This window comes from Heptranchias perlo, chromosome 9 (genome assembly GCF_035084215.1).
Source record: "Heptranchias perlo isolate sHepPer1 chromosome 9, sHepPer1.hap1, whole genome shotgun sequence".
NCBI lineage: Eukaryota > Metazoa > Chordata > Chondrichthyes > Hexanchiformes > Hexanchidae > Heptranchias > Heptranchias perlo.
In genome coordinates, this window is record NC_090333.1 from 14228231 (window position 1) to 14252355 (window position 24125).

The window sequence follows — 24125 nt, forward strand, 5'->3', positions numbered from 1 at the left end:
ACAACTAAAATACAAAGCAGTTCTACAATTAACAGCTGACTTTTAAAACATTGAAAATGTACAGGAACTTATAATCTGGTTCACATGTCCTTTTGAAACTTGCCACAGTACTGATTGTGTACTTGGTGGTAGAGTTACAAAGATATTAAATAGAATATTTTCTGTTCTAATTTCTTTCTCATATATATATAAACATTTTGGTATATAGTTTTGCACTAAAATTATACCAAAAGTAGTGTGATTTAAAACAAGATGATTGGCATTGATTTAGCAGAAATGTGTTCATGCTGAATAGACATTATTAAATGTTTTACCTCAAAACACTTTTGATTGACAAACGAGCTACGGAACTAATAATGGTATCACACAGCATCATCGTAGGTAAAAGACTTACAGCAGCCCAAAGAGTGGCGGTAAATGGGGCACCGAGGGAGCTGTTTAGATCATCCGGTCACATACACCAGCCTCGCAGATAACAGCAAATGCACGCGGAGGGAGCGACTGCTATAGATTTACTTTACAAACTGTTTTTAAAAAATCTGCCTCTACTCAACTTTCATTTTCTAGAAACAAATGGGTTTTCTTACAAAAAATCGACAGCGTCACTATCATTAAGCACTAATACCTGGCAGTGATATTGAAGCAAAGGGGGAAAAAAGAAAGAGCCTTTAGGATGCCTACAACGACCTTAAGATGTCCCAAAGCATTAACAGTCAGTGAAGTATAATACACCCAGCAATGTTCCACGAACAACAATGTGATAATGATCTGATAATCTGTTTTAGTGATAAATATTGGTCAGGAAGGGGGGAGAATTCCCCCGCTCTTCTTTGAAATAGTGCTATTAGGTCTACCTGGAAGGGCAGAAGCGGGCCTCAGTGTAACACATCAATTCGAAAGACTCCCTCAGTATTGCACTGGAGTGGCAGCCTGAATTTTGTACTATAAGTCTCTGGAGTGGGACTATGAACTCAGAACTTTCTGACTCAGATCATAGCGTGCTACCAACTGAGCCATGGTTGAGATAAATACATGAGAGAGAAAGGAATAGGAGAATATGTTGATAGGGTCAGATGAAGTAAGGCGGAGGGAGGCTCCTGTGGAGCATATACACTAGTATAGATCTGTTGGGCCGAATGGCCTGTTTCTGTGCTGAAAATTCTATGTAAAAGCAACGAGTACACTGGGGCTGTGCTTATTTTGATTCTTTTGCAATATCAGTAGGGATGTGATCTATACAAAAGACTCGCAGAGGGAACTACCTCTGGAGTCGTTCGGGCATGTCTAACCGCAATGTTATTTATGAAGAGCAGGGATCAGTAAAGCAAGGGAATGAGAGACATAGCTACACGACCTTTGGAAAAATCTATTTGATATGCAGCAATAAATCACGAGGAGTATGATTTAAGAACCGGCCAGGTACCTGTCCAAGGTGCGCTACGTTGCTAAATTTGATACACAGCTGCATTCCCGTAAGGGTTCGTGTTAAATGATAATCGTGCTTGGGAGATTTAAAGAAACGTTCCCCTGGGGTTTTACTGCAGGAAACTTTACAGGAAAATGCAAGTATTTCATAACCTTCTCACAATACACCCACGAATACTAAAACCCCAACGAATGGTTTACTCTGAATAAAATTGATGTGTCTACCGTGCGTGTGAGCCAAGAGTGACTTTCACCTTAGCTGTTTTCTACACAGGTTCTCAAAGGATCCCCCACATTAACACACGAGCAATATCGTATGTGTGTGTGGGTCTATGTGGTAGGGGGTGACTAAAGTCTTTACACCCTCCCTCACACAGGCACTTAGTACGAAGATCCCATTCCATCTCCCCCTCATACCACACGTGTCACTACAAAGTCTCTCTTTCCTCTTCACAAACACCGCAGCGTAAGGTACCGAACCTCGCCTACACAGTGACCGGGTACAGGGTATCAGAGTGCATTCCCTTATCACTCTACTTTTGGGAATACCTCGTGTGTTTTTAACCCGTATTCCAATGTGACCGCCCGCGGGAAATGCAGTGGTTGAAAGAGACGGCTGTGAGGACAGGTGGTTTATTTGCGTGCATTGTAGTCTTGTCCAAATACACAGGATCCCGCACTCACTACTACCACCACCCGAAGTCTATCTGTATAAATCCAGCCCGGGTCAAAATTATTTTGAAGACTATTAAGAAATTCTTCATCGGTCCCACTGCGAGAGCTCGGTTTTCTCTTCGGTATTTTGACACATAAAACATCCGCGCATGAGCCGCCGCATTTAATATTGTAAAGGGAGAAAAACAAGTACTACATTTGAACTGCAATTTTCCTAATCGGTGCCATCTACAATAACAATTTGCAATTATATAGCGCCCTCAACGTAGTCCGAAGGAGCGAAACGAGTCACTCGTTGACAAGCACGAGCAGTCTTTAACTCTTTTGCACAGTGCAGAAATAGTTGGGAAAAATAAATACCTATTTTTTTTAGGGGGGGTGGGGGGTGGTGGTGAGTTTTACTTTCATGCAGAGAAAGTTTTCAAGTTGCAATGAGTCCAGTTGCTTCGTGCGGGGCGCCCTTAAAGTGATCAGGGATCTCGCTGCAGTACAACTATTTAGGAGATTTTTACGAGCATTGCTGTGAGGGTTTTAATTTAAGAAAAAAAAAACGAGCCGAATGTCCCGGTTTGAAAAGCTTGAGAATGGTACAAATAGTGACCCGGGTTGGATTTATACAGATAGACTTCGGGTGGTGGTAGTAGTGAGTGCGGGATCCTGTGTATTTGAACAAGACTACAATGCACGCAAATAAACCACCTGTCCTCACAGCCGTCTCTTTCAATCCTCTGCATATTCTGTTTTGGTCCACTTTTTTTTCGATGAACATACACGTGCCCGGGAATTTGTTTTTTAAAAAAACAAACGGAGTCTAAAAACAATGGCCCGCCCCCACAATCACAAGATCCGTGAGAGGTTTATTCTCATTTCTAGAAGGGTGTCAGGTTTTTGGAGTGGTTTATGTATCCAAAGAGATGAGTGCCCACTTGTTAGGGTCTATACCCCTCCATACTCTTATGCAAATACAGGAAAAAACAAACATGGAACTATCATGTGGTCAGTTTCGAAAAGAATCACCAAACACTGGGGTGAGATCCCGGACAACACGCCAGAGCCCAATCAAATCATTGCTGAAAAGGAAAATACAAACATGTTGACAATACTAGGGATGGCACGTTAAAACACAAGTTGCTGATACTTTCCTAGACAAGTAATATAAAACAAAATCCCATAGAGAGAAAATACCTGCATTTATATAGCGCCTTTCACGACCTCAAGCCCCAAATCGCTTCACAGCCAATGAATTACTTTTGAAGTGTAGACTCTGTTGTAATTTAGTGAAACATCAGTTTATACACAGCAAACAGCAATGAGATAAATGACCAGTTAAACTGAGTGGTGTTGACCAGGACATTGGCAGACTTTTCCTGTCCTTCTTTGAAATAGCACCATGGGATCTTTTATGTCCACCTGAAAGGGCAGATGGTCTCGATTTAACATCTCATCCGAAAGACCGCACCTCAGACTGTGCAGCACTCCCTCAGTACTGCACAGGGACTGTGAGCCCAGGTTATGTGCTCCAATTCTGGAGTGGGGCTCCAACCCACAACCATCTGACTCAGAGGTGAGACCACCAAGCAAACATACCCCTCAAAGCGATCTATCTTTATTTGTCTCAGTTCACAGATACAAAACAAGAGGCTGGTGGAGAAAAAAAATGATCTACAGTGTGTTGGTTTGATTGCCAGAATCCATACTTGGATTTTTATTAAAAATGTGAGATAAATTTCGAATTCGGCGGTTCTCTGTGTGACACAAGGAATATCCACAGCCACCCCAGGCTGCGGTGGGAATCAGATTAGGAAACAGGTTGGGGACCCTCGGCCTTTCCAAACGCACACCTCAAGGAATGGGAGAAAATGAGAGCAATTGAACACTCTATATAACTATATAATTGAACTCTCTATATAACTATACAATTGAACTCTCTATATAACTATACAATTGAACTCTATATATAACTATACAATTGAACTCTCTAGATAACTATACAATTGAACTCTCTAGATAACTATACAATTGAACTCTCTATATATAACTATACAATTGAACTCTCTATATAACTATACAATTGAACTCTCTATATAACTATACAATTGAACTCTCTATATAACTATACAATTGAACTCTCTATATATAACTATACAATTGAACTCTCTAGATAACTATACAATTGAACTCTCTAGATAACTATACAATTGAACTCTCTATATATAACTATACAATTGAACTCTCTAGATAACTATACAATTGAACTCTCTAGATAACTATACAATTGAACTCTCTATATAACTATACAATTGAACTCTCTATATATAACTATACAATTGAACTCTCTAGATAACTATACAATTGAACTCTCGAGATAACTATACAATTGAACTCTCGAGATAACTATACAATTGAACTCTCTATATAACTATACAATTGAACTCTCTATATAACTATACAATTGAACGTTCCCTACATTACAAAGTGACTACACTCCAAAAGTATTTCATTGGCTGTAAAGCGCTTTGGGACTCTTGAGGTCATGAAAGATGCTATATAAATGTTTCTTTCTCTTTCACAAAATCTAACTACAGATCTCCCCTTCTCCCCCCCCCCCCCCCCCCCCCGAATCAAAAGGTAATGAGGGGAGGTGAGGGGGAGGCTTAGGCCTCGTTTAGTTATGGCTTTTATTGCGCACATTTATTATCCGTTTATATTTATTTATTTTTGGGATAGGGTAAATATGTTATTTCTCTTCCTTCTGTAGTTGGTGCTCAAACATTTAATTAGGTTTAAAAGGAACAGAGCAATATACAGTGAACAGTTAATGTCAAATCAAAGAATCGGCGGGAATAGTGGCGAGTAACCAGCAGGAGGCGCTCTGGTCGTACAGCGAGTGACAGGCGGGTCTTTCACTCCCTCTGTGTAAACGGACCAGGGTAAAACCTTAACAAATAACATCATTTCGCTGAACACAACCAATTTGCAGTGGGGATTTGTTTATTTTTGTCGTCCGTTGAAAAAGAACGACCGACGGCTCATCTGACTTACGTGCACATTTTTAAAACAAAAATAACAATGGGTGGAAGTTGAAATAAAAAGTAGACATTAATAAGATGAGAGGGGGTGAAACACAAGGCAGGATTTGGTGACTACAGCTTAACTTGTCCTTTAAAGCAGTGTCTGTCAATTCTACAGGATGGAGGCAGTGCAGATTACATACTGAAACCTGGGAGTACTGCTCCCAGCTGCACTAAAACAGATGCCTTAAAGGGTGTTGCTGTGTGTAATATAACACGATTGAGGGGGTTCAGATGATGCCGTAAACCACAAGAAAGATATCAATTCCCCACCCCCAGATTGTGTTATAGCCTATTAACGCACTCTCGGAGCATCTGTTTTATATAAATTATATCTTTTTGGGACGCTTCCAAATTCGTGAGGCATTTTTCAGTGTGACGGTGCTGGGCGAGTTCATTACTGTGGCCCTCGGTGCTGTCGGAGAACCTATAGGTGATTAAGTGTTCCTTTCATTAGGGAATTATCTCAAAAGTTCTTACTCCTACTCCAAAGTGTAGTTAATTAATGGTCTTGACCAGGCGCCACCTCTGAATTCAAGGGTTGGAGCTACTCTTGTGTACATTACAAGCGGCTATGTCAAATATAGAGGAAGGGGTCTGTGCAAAAATGAGCGCGTTTATTCTATTTAATGTGCTAGAATGTTATTTTGCATGTCCCAAGATGTTTCTTTTTTTTCTCTCTGCATCTTGTCACACGATTCTGCACAGAAAACCCTCCCGTGGGTCATTTTCTAATAGGGGACAGACGTCATCTTCACTGCAAAAAAACCCCACTCTTGATCACAAAAAAGCCACAAACACTCACTGCCAGAATGAAATGCTTGGGGTGGGAACTTATGAGTCAAGCATTAATAATGTTCAGAGGATCTTCAGTGTGATGAAAGCAAATATAGTGAGACAAAAGCAAATGAAATCAAGTAGCATCATATGGCGAGTGTTAGGGTATCATAGGAGTTTTGCAATACTTTGAAATTAAATTGAGATACTTTAAGGATACTTGACAATCTATCGTGCACAATCGCAAGTATTACATCAGTATATACTATGTTGTAATGTAATAAACTGGACTTTGTTGTTTTAATAACTACCAACATACCTTTATCTTTGCAAATAACATTATGTATCGGTTCCATAGTTATCTGTGTTTTAACAAGGTTTTTAAAAAATGGTTTGCCACTGTGATTCTCTTGACTTCCCAGCAGCAGTTCGAAGACTAAATTAAACTGTCTGTACATCCGACGTTTTTCAGTCAGCTCTCAGTCAGAACCCTCCTTTATCCTTACCCCATAATCTAATGAACATCGAGGCGTATTTCAAAGTGTATGTCTGAAGAAATGATTAATTAGATTAAAACAATGGCAGGTACAGATGCCGCTGGGGTGGGAGCACATTGCCCACTCCCTTGGGAACACGCTAACCCCTTTGATTTTACCTGAAGACATAAACCCATTTAAAATTCACATCAGATTCACATCCATCAGATTTGTACAGAATCGTGTCTTTCCATGTTCGACATGCAACTCCGTGCAGAGCAAAACTTACCATTGTCAGCAGTCGTTGTAAACAGCGAGGCTGATTGCGAGTTGCTATTGCTGGTATTTATTGCTTATTTACAAAAATATATGTATATTTTTACACTATTAAATGATGCACTCTGATCGAAAACACCCACCATATTTTATATCGTTTGTGATTTATTAATTATGAATTATTTAGCTCTTTTGCAATCTTAAAAAAATTATGCTTGCCATATTTCATTCACGAATTACCGTCACATACTGCTAAACATTGAGCTGTTAGAAATCAATGCAATATTTGACCAAATGCAATATTTAGCCAAATGCAACGGTGGATGTTTTTGAATGAACGAGGATAACAATCATTCATACAAGATTACAAAAGAGTTCATGTTTTCAAGATTTACCCCAAGGTTAAAGTAATTGTTTCAGTGGGTTCCTCAAATGCAGACCTCAACATTTTCAATATCAAAAAAAAATATTTTTGACATGTCCTGTACAGCAACTTCTTCTACAGTACACTTTATAATTTCACTGCATGGGATAAAGTCAGCGCCTCACTGAATACAACTTGCAGATGTCATTTCAGCGTCGTTTGAGGGCAGCTGTTGTGATCTCATTCAGCCAACCTACAGCTCAAACACCACCTCGCAGGTGAAACGTAGTCACGTGACTTTGCTATGGAACAAGGCTGGTGATGTTCTGAGCTGCACCTATGTTTTTGCAGCATTCTGATTGCTGGACTATAGCCACTACTTTTTTTTCCCCCAGTGAAATAAGGGATGGGTGTTGACAAATGATTATCCGCAATAGGAGCTGTCGTCCGTTGTAATGTCCTGCATTGTTTTTCTTCCGCGTGTTGATGTAAGATTGTTTTGTTAGCTGCCAGATCATTAAAGGAAGTAGGAAAATATTAAACAATCCAGTTGAGTTACTGTATAATCTTACTTGCATTAAGAACGGTTCGCTTTACAGGTTGAGAAAGATTGCATATTTAGGTCCACATATAATATGGAAAGAAATATGTTGAGAGCAATGCTTAGCTACACCAAAACCTGGTGACTCAGTATCCTGAATGTACAAGGGTAATTTGTTTGGGACTAACCGGGTTACACTGCGTGCTTGCAGGGTACAATTCTAAAGAAGAATTAGTGGATGTCCCGTGAAGTTATTTATGAGTAGTCCGGATCATGGTTGAGACGTTCAGCTGCTGAGATGGAGCTGTGGTTCACCCCGCCTGTCCCTTTAAATACTCACCTGGGGGTCAAAATAAATAAAATTCCTGAGGCTGCTTGGAGGTTTATTGCACCTGCTTGTAAATTTCTGGCTGCAGGCCAGAAGAACCAGCTTTGGCTTCCTGACAGGCTGCCTTTCTTTTTTTAATTGTGCTCATCGAGGTGAGGGATGCTGAGGAATGGAACACTTCCCATTTCATGCACCTCCTGTCAGCGACAAGCACTCCCAGGCTGGTAAAGCACGACTAGATGCAAACTAAAGCTTCTATTACTCTGCCCTAACAATGTTCCTCAGGCCCAACCACAGGCGAGCATCCCCTACTGCACCGGTGTGGCGTTGTTCCCCCATTTCCCACACCAATCATCATTGGGCCTGTTTAAGTTCAATTGCCAATTAGTGTCGAATTAGGGGCAGCTTTGTACGGTCATGTACACTAGGACACTTACAGCCAGCAGGAGAAGGAGATTTTCATCCCTTCACTCGGGCCCCAAAGGTGGAAAGCCAATCCCAGTTTCCTCTTTTTTTTAAAAAAGTTAATTTTGTACATATCAGTGGAGTGACAAATGCACACTACATGCAAGAACTTTATATAAAACAACAGATAAGAAGTGTATACTGCACACAGGACTGCAATCAATTAAAACATTTAAATAAAAACATCCAAACTGGAAATAGAAGGCCACAGGTGGAATGAAGTAACTCCTGTGACATTGCTCCTGTGGCATTGCTCATGGTATATCAGAGGATTCACTAAATATGACATCTGAAGTGTGACAGAAAGTGTGACATTGCAGGAAGTGTGCACTATACGCAAGACCTTCAAGACATTAAGAATGGAATTTCATAATTAACACTCCTGGGCTCCATTCACTGGTCTGCATCAATGAATTAACATAGCTGTCACAGATTACTTGTGCCCTGTTCAACTTTCAGACAGTTTCAATGGGACCTACCTTGTGTTGGCAATGTTTTAGGTCAGTTTTCTCCTCTCCTCTACTAAGAGCAGTAACGTTTCTGCATTATGTTTCCATTTGTCCTAGCAGATCTCTAGCACCTTGTGCAATTGGCCATTCTTCACATGCAAGTCTAGACAGTGAGTGTTAGTAGACTACTCAACTGTGGACAGTGTCACAGCGCAGTCAGATTCTGTTCTCACCCAACATCCTCACCAGCACATTGTCCAGGTTAACAACCAAGAACATAACTCTCTGTGATCTTGCTACTTCCTAGACCTGGGCACTTGGTCTAATTCTAGCACCCCCAACTGCAGCCTTGGCTGAGGTCAGCTAACACAGCACAGACTGAGAATCAAACATAGGACCTACTGATCTGTATCGCTTAGTCATCCACCAGGTGGTGCTTTAAACCATGAAGCCATGGGGAAAGCCATGTTAGCATGTTTCAAATGAGGAGAATCATGAAGGCAAAACTGAATAAAATGTACTTGTGCAAATACCTAGTGTGGGTGTTCGACATGTTGTTTTTCTGAATTTTATTCTGCTCCTTATTTGAACTCCATGATGACATATATAAAGTAGTCCTGTTGGAATTGTTTGAAGGGGAGAGGACAGAACTGGGAAGCTGAAAAGCAAGCAGGCAGGCAGTCATCTTTGCCACCACTGATATGTTTCCCCCTTTTGCTGTTGATACTGGTCTGCATCATGATGTAGAATCCCCAAATGATTAAATCCATATCCCGAATGTGACTCTCAGCAATAAGCAGGGTAAAGGATCAGTCCTGTTTACACCAACATGAACTTGGAACAAACGAAACAAACCAAATATATGGTAATTGAGAGATCAGAACCCCCTTTTGTCTGCTAGTTCTTCTACTTTCCCTTTCAGAAGGCTGGTGTACAGTTACACAGAGACTGAGTGCCCTTTCCGTACCTTGTCCAAAAGGTCATTTGTTATGTGAAAGTCCAGATCTTGAGTGCAGTGGGCTGTTTGGGCACAAGGATTTATTAGAGTTGAACCCAGTCCTAACTTTACCCAACATCCATATTATGCCCACTTTTTGCAGCTCACTGATTAGCGATCAGGAGTGAAAACCCTGGCTGCTTTCCACCTCCCTAACCCAATGGAATGACGCTGACCCTTTTACCATCCTGGCTGAGCAGAGCTAATTCATCACAGAATGGGGATGGAACCTGTGACCATCTTAGTCAGCTCCTCAGTACCTTAATCAGTTGGGGAAGTTCCAGACAGTTTCAGCTCTGATCCAAGCAACACCCGGGGAAAGAAGCAGATACAATGAGCGAGGAAGAAAAATGAAACGTGGTGTGTAATTTGGACAACCCATCTTCCAACAAAGTGTGACTTTGGCAAAGATGAGACAGAAAGCAGGGATTCTAAAGATTATCTATATAGTGGGGTTTCTCCAGTTTATTCAGAAGCCGGTTGCACACACAATAATCTGATTGTTTGCTGTATTTTGTGTCCCACTCCAGGTTAACAAAGCATCTGCAACAATTAACTAGTCAAATGTAAATGATTCGTCAAGTGGCGTCAGTCAGTTTTCATAAATAATTCAATTTAATTTTCTTATTAGCTTAATCACTTTTCCAAGTTAACCCAGAAACTAAACGTCGGTCACTGCAGCGAGTGCCCGATACAGTTCTAATACAGCCCATTCCTTTACTCGTTTAATGTCCTGCTTTCGTTTGCTTAATGTACTCAGACCTCGTTCGTTCGTCCTCAAACCGGACACGTGTGTGTGTGTGTTTGCTCTCTCTGTATATTCAACAATCTTTTAACATACAATTCTCGCCAAATTAAAGAACATATTTGATCCGGAAAGCTTGTGATAAATTTCATTAAGTGTCAGATGAATAAAACCCATCACACTTAAAATGAAGATGTAGTAAGAAAATAAATCGATATTATGGTGTATATTTTATATATTAGTTTCATATATATGTGTGTATTTATATATATGAAACTCACATATAAAACAAAATACACGCACCGATATTTTTACTTGTATGCGTATGTACGTGTATAAATGAACTTTGCTTTTCCCAAAAGGGGCAATTGGCAGTTCCCCGGTTTACAGTCACACACAACTGCTGTGATCGTGTTTGCTGCTCTGGTTTTCATGAGTTGTGGGGATTGGATGGTTCTGTTATTCCGCCTGAATTGGACGCGAGTGGTTGGCTGGCTTGCAGACTGACGTGCGGCTCCCGGTAGGTGTGTTGGTGGATTCGCCGCTGTCACCAACACATGTAGGTGCAGCAGGGAAGGAAATCGGCCGCGCTGAAGTGCTCTGTGTGTGCGAGAGAGAGAGAGAGAGAGAGACTCAAAGCCGTCGGCTCCCTCCCTCTCCAAATCCCCCCCGCCCCCGCATATTCCAGCTTCAACTTGGCTCCCGTTTCTTTCCCCCCCCCCCTTCCTCCTCAACCCCTTCCCTGGCGATTCACGGAGACTTAACCCGAGAGAGGCGCCTCGTAGAAGCAGCCGATCCGCATGTACAGAAGTTAGCAGCCGGACATATCAAAGGAGGAACTTCGACATTTACCTTTCGCGTCGTCAGTGAACGGGGGGAAGAGAAAGCGAGAGAGAGAGAGCGAGAAAAAGCACATCAAGAGCTTTAGTGCTATTTACAGCCAGCGACCGATTAAAATAACCTTTTAAAAAGAAGGCCGATCCACGGAGAGCTCGGCGCTGAGTAAAGCTATTAAGGAGCCTGTGATTGGATTCTTTCAATTGCAATCGAATTCCAGACGCGTCTTTCAAGATCATCGCAAAATATCTGATAAGCAGTCGTTTTAAAAACACTACACACACACACAATACCGACCAAGCGGAGAGGAGGAGGTAAGATTACAGTCGTGTTTTTTTATATATAAATAAAATCCCAGTTCTACTCGGGGGGGGGGGAGGCTTTTAAAGATTTATTTTGCTGCAGATTGGGAAAATGCACACTGTCTTGTCCCGGCTGGATTTCCTGGAGGAGCCCGATCCCCTTTCCCTTGTACGGCTGGTTTCCCTGCTTGGCCCTGGCTTTCTGTCTCACCGAGTCCGGCCGAGCCCTGCAATTGCAGCTCCTTGTAATTAATTCGCCTAAACGCAGTTAAGTTAAAAGCTTTTTTCCCCCCCCCCCCTTTTTTAAAAAAACCAGCCCCCTCCCTCTCTTCACTTCTGACTGAAACTTGATGAGGGCCCCGTCCTCGGTTATCAGGGGGACTCACTTTTTGGTTTTTTGGGGGGGATTTCGTTTTGATTCCTCTTTTTTTATATATATATATATAGAAAATGTTTAATCAGTCTGGGCATTTGAAGAGCAGCATTAATTTGGAGGAGGGGGGGGGTCCTGAGATGTCTTGGCTGTGTATCGTTTGGCTGTTCCAATTTACCCTCCTCCCTGGTATCTGTGCAGCTCTGCATGAAGTCTGGCGTTAGCGTGTTTTTTAAAAAAAAAATAGGGAAACCTGAAACGATTGAACATCAGGCACATGTGCAGGGCAGCTAACCGCCCCCCCCCCCCCCCCCCGCCTCTCCCTCTCCTCCTTTCCTCCTCCCCTCTGGCTTCATGGAGAGGCGCATTCATCTTGAAATGACACCGAAGAAGCCACAGCAGCATTCAGATTACTGATCAAGGACAGATTACACCAGACTAAACACGGGCTTTGCGTAACAGGTTAACGAGGCTCTTAATTGGGCTTTTTGCCTGGGAAGCTGCTGCCCGGGCTGGGGCCTGCTCTGTGATTTCTTTCTCCTTCCCACCACCAAACCCCGTTAGCAAATAATAATAATAATAATACTAATCACCAAACACATTGTGTATCTTGTGCCTTTTTAAAAAAAAAAATATATATATAATATCCCTTTTATTTTCCTCGCCTGTTTTGTGTTTTTTTTCCTTCTTTTCCCCCTGTATGTAGAATCGAGGGGGTGTAAATATTTTTTTTTTAAAAATGGTGAACAACGGGAACTCGCAGACGCCCACGGCCGGCGTGAACCGCGCGGGCTTGGCTTGGAAAACGTGCGCAGGCTGCGGGGGCAAGATCGCCGACCGCTTCCTCCTTTATGCCATGGACAGCTACTGGCACAGCCGCTGCCTCAAGTGTTCCTGCTGCCAGGCGCAGCTCGGGGAGATCGGTACCTCCTGCTACACCAAGAGCGGCATGATCCTGTGCAGGAACGACTACATCAGGTAAATAAACCATCTCTTTCCTTTTTCTGTTCCCCCCTCCTCAGCCAACTTTAAGCAGCATCCGTGGGGGCGGCATTTAACAATTTTCACAAGTGTACTGACAATCCCTCTTTTCCGGCTAAAGGGAAAAACTCTCAACATTGTAATTTCCCCCCCCCCGACCGACCGACCGAAGATGTCCTTTCTAAACATGAGATGGGACGGTTGTCCTCTCCTCCAGCACTGTTCGGTGCAGCTGACAGTCCTAGTTTCCTAAATTTTATACTTATTTGATATCAAAGTTGCAATTTAAAATTCATTCCATCAAGACCTATGTGGAATCTTATTAAAACGAGTCAATCAATCTCTTTGCTGCCCCCTCCCTCACTGGAATAGTAATTGATTCGACACTGACACATCAGAAGGTAAACAGTAACGCTGTCGGGGTTCCAAATTGTCTCATCATTTAAATTGTGATGTTGAATTTGAATCTTAACATTTTATTCTAGTAAATGATTTGACTGCTATTGTGAGATTTACAATAGTGCAAAGGAATTAATTTGTTTTGAGGTGTGTCTTTTGGAAGTGTAAACTACAAGTCCCGTGTCTCAACACTCAATACATTCTTCTCTTTAGTGTAACTCGACCTGGAAGGTCAAGGAAATTAAATGAGGTTAAGAATCCCATAAGGAAGCTGCTGCATTTTTAATTTAAAATATGCAACCGTCAGATGTGGAGGAGGAGAGGGGAGGGGAGGGAGTGATTCTAGATAAGGTAATGACTTTCCATGAACGTTTGCCTCACCTCAAAAAAAACCTCATTAAATAGAAAATGATGGGAATGGAAGAGTTTGGGTATTATACAGTAGTTGTAACCCTGCCACGTGACTCTCCTTCCAATCATCTAAATGGAAGGGTGTACAGAGGGATCACATGTCAAAACTTTTCAAGGGATTAAACATTTCATTTCTGTAAGTGTTTGTTTTTTTTGTGTGGGGGGGGGGGTGAGGTTAGGTTTTTTTAATAAGTTTTTTTCACTGAGCTGAATTAGAAGCCCTTGAAAACCCAAGACAGATTGCATTAAACTTCTTGTCAGTTTACTTCGCCGCTGTAAATGTTTAGTAGCAATAAGCTTGTCAAGACACCTAATCAAAGAGCCCAAAGCAGCGCCAAGAAAAAGCTCGATAGGGGAATAATTGAAGAAGTGCGTTTCAATGGGTTGTTTTTTTTTAAAACATATATATTTGTATATACCCCTGCTCTTTGCCAATGTAGGTTGCTCGCTCAGATAATGGCATCTCCTCGGCGGTTCTTTTCATGGATCCCGGACTAATTAAGAGGAGTCAAGTCAGGATTTACACCTTGTATTTTGGGCAGGGGGGCATCTAATGAGCACCCGGTCCGTGGGAGAGAAGCAGCCAGCTCGACCCTGGAGCTTCAGATCTCCCAGATAAGCGAGCTTGATGTGAATCGGCACAATTAAAAGCTTTAATTAGTGCTAGCTCCCCCCTCCCCTCCCCTCCCTTTTTATTATTTTTCCCAAAAATCTAATGAGATATTACAGAGGCTCGGTTTGAGAGCTGGTCAGCAGAAGAGACTGTCGTGTCCAAAATGAATAGAGCCGCCAGCTAAGAGCCAACAAACAAAACATTTAATTAAGAAAATTGGCTTTTGAGAGTGGGATTATTACCAGCTCGGGTGGCGCTCGTCCTCTCTCTACTTTAATTCCCAGGCACGGAAATTAAATGAAAGCTCGCTCTCTCTCTCTCTCTCTCTCTGTCTGGCTCCCCTCTCTTCATTCTGGACGTGCTAGGTAAACCTAATAGTTCGTTACTTAATATCACTTTGAAGTCTGCTCAATCGAGCACAATGACAGCAGACGAGCACAAGAACTATTAGCGAGCAGAGGAAAAAAAAACCCCTAGTATTTCAAAAATTAATTAAATCGCATGCAATTTAGGGGGACGTTTATCTTGATTTGTCATAACAGAATTAATTCAAGGCCTTTAATTCACTTGGGGGCATATCTGTTACTCTGAATTAACCAACCGTAATTTGGCTGTCCCCCTCCCCCCCGCCTATATTTTCTGTCTTTATTTTCCTTCTCTCATCCTTTACCCCCGCCCCCCTTTCTTTCTCCGGTACCCTTTTTGCAATTATGCAAAAGCACCACTTTATGTATCAATATATTCCGCTGCTATTAAAACGCTTGAAGAGTTCCATCTCATTTGGGGCTCCGGCTTGATGTTGTGATTGATCGAGTTGCCGAATTGTTGAAATATTAACGACCTCTTCGACTCGGAGTCCTAAAGAAAATTGAAACCAATTTTCTGTCGTCACAGTCTGAGGGAAAAAAAATTAAACCCCCTCTGCTTTAATTAGTCGGCGCTGGGGGTAGCTCTCCCCATGCACCTCCTTGCCAATAGTTTTAAACAGAAGTGGGATCATTAAAGTCCCAAGTCAGACTGATAGAGACTTAATTGAGCACCTCAGGTCCTTGAAGCTCCATCAAAGAGCAGTAAATGAACTTGAGGAATCCCCTGTTTCGGGCTATTTACATTCGAGTCACGCAGCGCCCAAAGTGAAAAGTTTAGGATAGTGTTACATATCTGGCCATGAACAGTCTTCACTAGCTAACCCGCTTCCCATCTGTCGAGATCTGCAGCGTTACTCGTAATTAACTTAAAATGGCAACATTCCTCCCAAATCCACAGAGCAATTTTGGACCGAAAATGTTCTCTGGATTTTGGAAATATAATGAATTTATGTGATACTTCTGTTTTTTTTAATATAAACCTTGATTAGTTAGCTGAAGCTAATTCCAGATAATCTCTCCCTCGGTCAGTTCTCTTTAAGATGGTCCCATTTTAAATGCTTGGGCCTTTTAATGGAATTTAAAATGTAATCTCTTTTGTAAAATCATATTCAAGGATAGTCTCTTCATTCCACTCTCTCCGTAACATAATCGTACTGTTGGTTGCCTTAGTGGGGTTTGGAGACTTTGAGGTGCTCCTTTTTGGAGGTGTTTAACACTATAGCCTCCGACACCAATTTCAACGTGTCTCTGATGTATATAAAGCTTCGGGCAGATAACACGGAAAGAAAACAAACACCCAGCCCCAGCGTTTTTTAATACCCTGGCATGCAACTGTTACTTTGTTTTCCCCTTCCATTCATTCCCATGGGTGGATTCCAATAAATTAAAGGTTTGCTGGTTCACCATTCAAAATGTACCCGGTGACCTTGTCGTTTATTCCTGCGAGGTTTTCTTAGTAACAATTCTCTCCATACATGCCTTTTTAAAAAAAAAATTGCCACTAAGCCTTTTTTTTTTGAAAAAACCCAAAACGTCCAGCACCCGGTAATTTGAGGAGTTTAATAGTGTTACTAGGTTAGCTTTTCTTTGAAGCCTCGGTGTACACAAGCCATTATAATTCAGCAACTAACGTGTCGATGTGTCGTGTATCTAAACTAATTAGTTTTGAAATGGAGTTTTGATTGAACTCTTGCAATCGATGCCGGTGCAAAATTTGTTTCTCGGGCTCCCTATTAAAAGCTGTCTTAAGCGGGCAGCTTTACTGCTCTGTGCGTCGTCTGTCGATACTTTTAATAACAACTTAGAGGCTATTTTCAATAGTGGCGACAGCGAATTAGTACGTTCGACATGACCAGGCGCCTCTTGCGAGCTCCGAAGCTAAGAGCACACCAATTATGTTTCCCTTCCCACAGAAGAATGAATGGCGCATTCAAACAGATACATCTGGCAAAAAAAAAAGGAAGTGTAATTGGAGAATTATTATTTTATTTATTTATTTTGTTGCTCTAACCGCTCCCTTGGCTCACCCACCAGATGCTTTGGACTCGTTTCATTACATCCCAACCAAAAAAAAAACCCACCTAGAATGTTGCACAGAGCAAGGGCGATGACAAATGGCAGCAGATCCCAGTAAATTACTTTTCTGGTCAAATCGAAATTTCATTCAGGTTGTTACAAACGTCGAAAAGACCCAGATGAAGTCATCTGAATTGGGCGAGATTCTTCAGCAGATAAGGAAGTCCGAACAAATATTTCATTATCAAGCAGAAGCATCTGGGATAAAAGAGAGAGAGAGAGAGAGAGATGATCGCAGCGTAATCTAGACTGTTGACATTTTGCCTGAGAAAGTTAACCCTCGTTCATTATCTATCGACATGAGCAGATCCGTTTATAATGGGCAACTGTTGGTGTTTGGGAGTCGGGAGATAATTTAGCAGAATATGGTTGTCTCCTGGACGTGGAAGAGAAAATAAATAGTTTCGGTTGAGATGGTGACCCATAGAAGCAATTTCAGAACAAACCAGACGTATCGGGTATCTCCTGTAGCAAGCCTGTTACAGAAATGTTAATTTTTAGATTGACTAGCAAGATTGATGGACTGTACTTGGGTCGAGAGCAGATATCTCCTATATGTCCCAATGTTGCCCCAGGCAGGGGGTTGGATTATACCCCTGTATCTTTTTGCGGGATTTTTTTTTCTAAGGTTGGATCTCATGGATAGCAGCGTTACTACACTTTCCACTCCAGTGATTTTAGTGGTGGTAATACTTTTTTTACTAGCGTCGCCCCTTCCATAGGAGACTTCACTGCTCCCTACTTACACTCCCCCGCCGCTCCCCTTCTATGTTCCAATGTAGTCGGCTTGAAGGGATGTGCCACTTAGTGTTAACTGCTCTGAGAGTGGAATGTGAGCCCAACCAGATTTTGGGCAAGCTTTTTTTTTGGGTGGGAGGTGGTGGAAAGGATTTCAACAAATAATAGAATGTTTTTTATCAAATGTACAATTCTATACCTAATGTCATTTACACAGATAATTTATGCAAGTAATTGGGATGAATAGATGTTACCAAAACACCCGACTTCTTTCACTGGAACATTTATCTCCTTTTTTCTTCTCTCCTCCCAGGTGAACTCTCTACTTTCCTCTGTAAATCAGTAACTGTTGCTTATAGCAGATTAAGGGGGTGATCTAAATGAGGTGTTTAAGATGATTAAAAGGATATGATAGGGTAGATAGAGAAACTATATTCCCTCTGGTGGGGGAGTCCAGAACAAGGGAGCATAACCTTAAAATTAGAGCTAGGCTGTTCAGGGGTGATGTCAGGAAGCACTTCTTCACACAAAGGGGAGTGGAAATCTGGAACTTCCCCCCCCCCCCCCCCCCCCCCCCAAAAAAAAAAAACTGTTGGCTGGGGGTCAATTGAAAATTTCAAAAGTGAGATCGATAGGCTTTTGTTAGGCAAGGGTAACGAAACCAAGGCGGGTAGATGGAGTTAAAATACAGATCATCCATGATCTAATTGAATGGCGGAACAGGCTCGAGAGACTGAAAGGAACAGGAGTAGGCCAATGTAACTGTTGGCATTTTGTCAACAATCACTGGGTGAGAAGTGTGACTCTTCTAATACTTTTGTCTTTAGATTGTTTGGGAACAGTGGGGCGTGCAGTGCGTGTGGACAATCTATCCCTGCCAGTGAGTTGGTCATGAGGGCACAAGGCAACGTCTATCATCTCAAGGTAACGGTTTCCGTCAGTCATCAGAGGAATTTCTTAACCATGATTATGAGGACAGCTCTCTTATTCCTGTGTCAGTGCATAACACCACCGCTGTAATCTTTACTGATTAGAAAATGGTGGGAGTAATTCCCCCCCCCAAACACATGCAGAAATTTTCAATAGTATGTTGGTAGTTAGAAGCGTCTTCACTGAAATAAGTGATGCAATGTGGGTACAGTGCTTAAAATGGATAAGTTTACAAGTAACTGAAAATGATACATTTTTTTCCTCCCCCCGCCCCGACAGTGCTTTACCTGCGCCACTTGCCGGAATCGTCTTGTCCCTGGAGACAGGTTTCATTACATCAACGGCAGTTTATTCTGTGAACATGACAGACCCACGTCCCTTATCAACGGACATTTGAATCCACTTCAGAGCAATCCTCTACTATCTGACCAGAAGGTAAGCATGGGTCCTTTCCAGCCTCTCGGAGCCAGGTGTCTCTCCCCTCACAGGGGATGTCCCTCCCCCTTTCTACCCTGTACTCAAGGTGGGGTGGGGGAGGTCCTCTGTCACACTGCTTTGACTTTCCTTTATCGGTATTGTGTAGAACAATTCATTATACATCTTAAATTTAGTCAAACATATTTCACCGGTGAATGTTAAAGATTAAGATAGTCGTACATAACATGTAAAACCCAGCGCTAAATAAAATGCAGGTTACTACTTTGATTTAAAAACAGCCAGACTGTAGAAGTGGCGCAAGCGGAGGCATCAGAGTTGTTTTATATTGTGCTGACTGATCCGAGTTTTCTGTAGCATTGATAATGATGTCCTGGCATACTTCAGCAAGGTCATCCCGTGTGTGCCAGGCGATCTTGGTTTTTTTTTTGTAGCTGGGGTTTTGATAAAAGGACTAGACCTGGGTTGGCATTGGCCTCTTGTATGTGCTCTCCTTCCCCAAGCAATAAAAGAAGAATCAGTGTTATTGGGAAAACTAAGAAACCTAAACAGTTTTGCCCTACTTGTGGGTGGATCCAATCGACATGTGTTTGAACCTGACACAGTAAATGTTTAGTGTAAGTGCTTCCAAGTATTTAACCCTTCATTGTTCCCTACTTGACTATATTTTAAGAAAAACACAACTATTATGTTCTAAGAGCCCCATTGACCTTGAGAAGGAAGATTCCCCCTTGAACGGTTTTACAAGAAATGAGAATTGTTGGAAGCGATTGATGATGGTGCAAGCAACTGGTGGGAGGTAGGGGGTCCTAAACCATCCCATAATCTGATTCCAACACTAGGCTGCAGTTGGAAGAGCACGTTACAGACTCAACAAACTTAAGTGCTGCTTTATGTTACTAGTGGTTCCTTATTGATTTGCATTTCTTTTATGATCCGAATATTTCACTAGACAGACTAAAAGCAATTGTTCCTTATTAAATCGTTCCTCATACTACTCTGTAGTATTGACCATTCACCAAGTGACCCTTATACCAATCCCGTAGTACTGACCATTCATCCAGTGCCCCATGTACCAGTCTTTGGTACTGACCCTTCACCCAGTGTCCTTTCTAACCAGTCACCAGCACTGCCCCTTGATCCGGCCCCTAATTTAGTCTCTTGCACTTGCTCTGTCATTCCAGTCTATGTAGCTATTGTATAAAGGGGATTGAGCGGAGAAAGACTGTGCAATAAATCAAGGCTTTTATGATTTTTATTTGCAACTTGGCTCAGATGCCATATTAACCAAAAAAAAATCTCCCGTCAGACAAGATTATGTTTTCCCAGCATGCCCATCGCATCGACTTTCATCAACCTAGACATGTCTGCGGAGATGTTGGGCAAAGTTTTTGGTCTAACCATCTGTTCCAGGCAGGTTAAGAAGGCAGTATAATGGTTCGAACTCAATCTCACTCCGATTGTGGGTGACGTACACCTTTTGATAGGGGAGTGCTGATCACTTTGGCACTGTGTCCATATAAACAATAGGGCAGCACATTAGTTATTGCGGCTCCAGTAGTTACTCCATTTCCAGATTTAGGCACGTTCCCAAATCTACCCCTGGGCTAGAGTAGATATCTGGGTATGTGCATACTTAAACACGAGTTATATTGGGACACTTTGGTATATATGGAAAACCCTGATCTCTAAATCTTGGCCTAATGAAAAGAGCATGGGTTGAGTTTTAAGATTGTGTTCTGTTACGTGCTCAGCAAGGAAATTAAATAGCTGAAGGCTATGTGTGGTGAGGTTCGTTCCCTCCATTGTAAAGCACCCAATGGAGACGGTCAAACTGTTTCACCCCCTGGAGAATGTGCTCTTTGACACTACATTCTACATAAATATATGCTGTGGGAATCGGAGAGGGACAGGGTCTAGCCATGAATTTATTGCTTGATCAAGGACTGTGGCTCAGGATAGAAGTAGCACTATTGTAGCAGATTGAGGTATTGGGACCTGTTTGGGATCCGGTGCTGTCTTTGTTTCTGCGCTGCCACCAGTCTTTCAAATGACCTGGTCTCTTCTGCAGATGTTTGGAAGTGTGCACACATTGTGAAAGCAGCCAATTGGATTCAGCACAGCGCTGGAGGGGTTAACTATGTAACTTTAACACTGTGTTAAACAGATGGGCTTTTTCTTCTGAACAGCAGCATAATGTCAACAATTCTGTGCCAAACTCAGCCTTGCCTTTTAAAGGCATTTTACCCCCCCCCAATGCCCAGTTTTAACCTTTTATGCAATGGGGAGTTTAAGGAAAGTAGCAGTTTCTCCCAGTGGATTGTTAAGCGGCTTCTCTTCCCTTCACCACCACCACCAACACCACCACTCCCCCCCCCACCCCACTACTTTGCTAATGAACAGGACACTGCTTGTTCTGGTAGACAAAGTACTGCCAAGGACAGAAAAGGCGCCTGATAAGTTTTCGTTTTTTTAAAAAAGAAATGCGAAACATTTCCATTAAAATGGCATAATTGGTGTTGTCTCTGTCGATAGTGGCCGACATTTGATGTTCATTTATTAAATAGGCGCTAGGCTGCTCCCTAATCTCTTTGTTCAAGACAGACAAATTACCTTTCTCACACTGTGGTCAAACTCAGGGGAATTAAAGCTCAATGCCTCAGCTAGTTTAATTAGCCTGCGAGTGGGGGGTTGCAAATTACTAATGCACCTCAGGCTTTTAGTGGCTTGATGAAAGGGTAAAAAAGGGAAATGCACTAAACTGTTAAAAGTTTTTAACTGGTGAGAAGTCAAGAAAGTAGAACTTGTTTTTTTTAATTAATTGAATTGGGTATTTAGTTAAACCACTGGGTGTTGGTTGCTGTATTGTATGGAAAGCAAGTATTTGTCTAATCATTACAGCAGAGTATTTGTCTAACAGCACGTCACTCCTCAAAAGAAAGTTTGTGGGGAGAAACCTTTTTTTTGCTGAATGGTGCAATATGGTTACAATATTTGCGTCTTTTATCTCCTCTCCAATGTAAATGATTGCAGGCGGTGGTTTCAATGATGGCGCAGTGTTTAAATCCAGTCTATATGTAGTCCCTCTCCTGTTTACTTGGGAAATCAAAACAAGGCTTCCATTTTGTAGTTATTCTTATCCATTTTGTAGGTATCTTTATCCACCATTTAAAAAAAGAATCAAACCCAGTCATTTTTATTTGGCATACATCAGCCTCTTCGGATGATTTCAAATGGAACGATTTAAGTAATGTAAAATCTAAGTACATTTTAGTCAGAAGCTGACAGCTGCCCTGAATAAATGTTATGAGCCTGCATGTTATGTTCTGGCTGGATTAATGTAATGGAGATGTTTACTTCAATATGCAGCTCATCTCTGCAGTACTCTTTTGGCCGAGTGAATTGGTCATCTTCGTGCCACCTAGTTCATGTAAGAGATGAAAGTTTAAAAAAAAAAAAAATTTTTTTAAAACACTGGAAGCAGAAAATACTAGAAGCACACAACATCTGAAAGGACATAGGCAAGACAGGGTTATATTTACAGTGTGACCTTTCATCCAAACTCTTCTTGAGTAGAACAGGGGCAGGGGGTGGGGGGGATTTTGATTATGATCCAGTCCTCTTCTGTCCGAGGTCTGACCTGTCGCCGTTTCTCTTGCAGGTTTGCTGAGATGGATTAGAGCAGTGCAGAAAGCGTGCCTTCATCTTTTCGATCTGGCTCATCGCAGGTGGACCCCACTTTGTTCCAGTAGACAGTCATGTTTTTTGGCTGGTTTCAATGCCAGGTACACGATGACATTGCACACTTATATACCCTCGCTAGTTTGCTCTCACCAAGCTGTTCTTGCATTAAAAGTGACTTGAGGACACCAGATTAAGGACTCCGTGAACCCGGGCTAATGAGACTGTTCAGAATGGGGGGAAAAAAAAAACCAAACTGGCCCATTGGAGGACATCTGGAATAATGACAAATTAATTATTGGAGGTTTTGAAACGTGCTTTGTACCTACATTAATAATTAGCAGGGCACTGGCCTCGGGTTTTCCCCCTGTATTCTATTTTTCTTTACAACATCCTTGCAAAAAATGTGTTGGCTCTTTGTATTTCTAAGTGTTGTAAGGAAAATGTGTTTATTGCTATTATTAATAAAGAGGAGGCAATGGGAGAAAAATCCGGTGATTTTGTGGTAGTTCTCTATCATAAACACTTTTAGTGGTTCTCTGTACAATAACATGTATGTATGCATGTATGTGATTTGTCAAATGTTGCTTCTCCCCCAGCAGAAACATCCCAGCTTTCTAGTATCTAATGTAGGACTTTAAGAATGGAAATTTTATTTGTGATATTTTCAAAAAAAAACATTTGCTCTAGTATGGTGTATTTAAATAATAAAAAGCTTGAAATGGGGAAAGATGAGTTTTGTGTGTTCTTAAATAGATTTTAAATAAGCACCATAAACTCCAGTTCCATTCCCAGTAAAACTGTTTGGTAGAAATGGGTTTGTTTTAATGCCAATTTTTAATGCGTTGTCTATTTAGTATTGGCTACAACAACAAAAAAAAGCGCCTTATGTACTTTAGATTACAAACCTATTACGTTACAAATGTCATTCATGTTCAGATAATCCACATGCATGCAGTAAAGAAGCGTCTTTGATCTGCTTATATTGGGGGTGGGAGGGGGGAGGTGTGTGGGTAAGTGGTAATGGATCTGAGAACCTTAAATCTAAACTAGAACATCGTAAATCACCGTGATTTCAGATATGTTTGTAAGTATTTAGCACTAAAAGATATTGCTAAAAAGGGGTTAATGAACTTTCGTTAAAAGGAGCTGAAAGTTGGGAAGACCCTGCCTCTTTTTGTGCTGTGCACAAAGGAGCTGCACATACCTGCAATCTGTCATTTAAATGCATGTCCTGATATGTTAATGTAAGGTTTGCACCCAGAACAAACAAGGAGCCCAACATTCTATAAATCGGGGAGCTCTGCATCTCAGTTTAAAAAGCCATTAAATGAGGAATGGAATTGACAGAAATATATTCTCTCGCTCTCGCTCTCTCTCTCGCTCTCTCTG

At 41.7% G+C, this 24125-nt stretch overlaps 2 protein-coding genes across 2 annotated transcripts in view; one reads left to right on the forward strand and one right to left on the reverse strand.

The window, feature by feature from the left end:
- The first annotated feature begins 11525 nt into the window (after positions 1-11525).
- Positions 11526-23463, forward strand: LOC137325136 (LIM domain transcription factor LMO4.2). Its single transcript, XM_067989885.1, has 5 exons — positions 11526-11740; positions 12808-13079; positions 18515-18611; positions 18897-19052; positions 22714-23463. The coding sequence occupies exons 2-5, from the start codon at positions 12841-12843 to the stop codon at positions 22720-22722; spliced, it is 501 nt and encodes a 166-aa protein (XP_067845986.1). The 5' UTR covers positions 11526-11740; positions 12808-12840; the 3' UTR covers positions 22723-23463.
- The window catches only part of LOC137325135 (uncharacterized), a 234395-nt gene continuing 227123 nt past the window's right edge, over positions 16854-24125 (reverse strand). Inside the window, exon 5 of the mRNA XM_067989883.1 lies at positions 16854-17147. Coding sequence (XP_067845984.1) covers positions 17075-17147 — 73 coding nt within the window. The 3' untranslated portion in view covers positions 16854-17074. The remainder of the gene's footprint in view (positions 17148-24125) is intronic.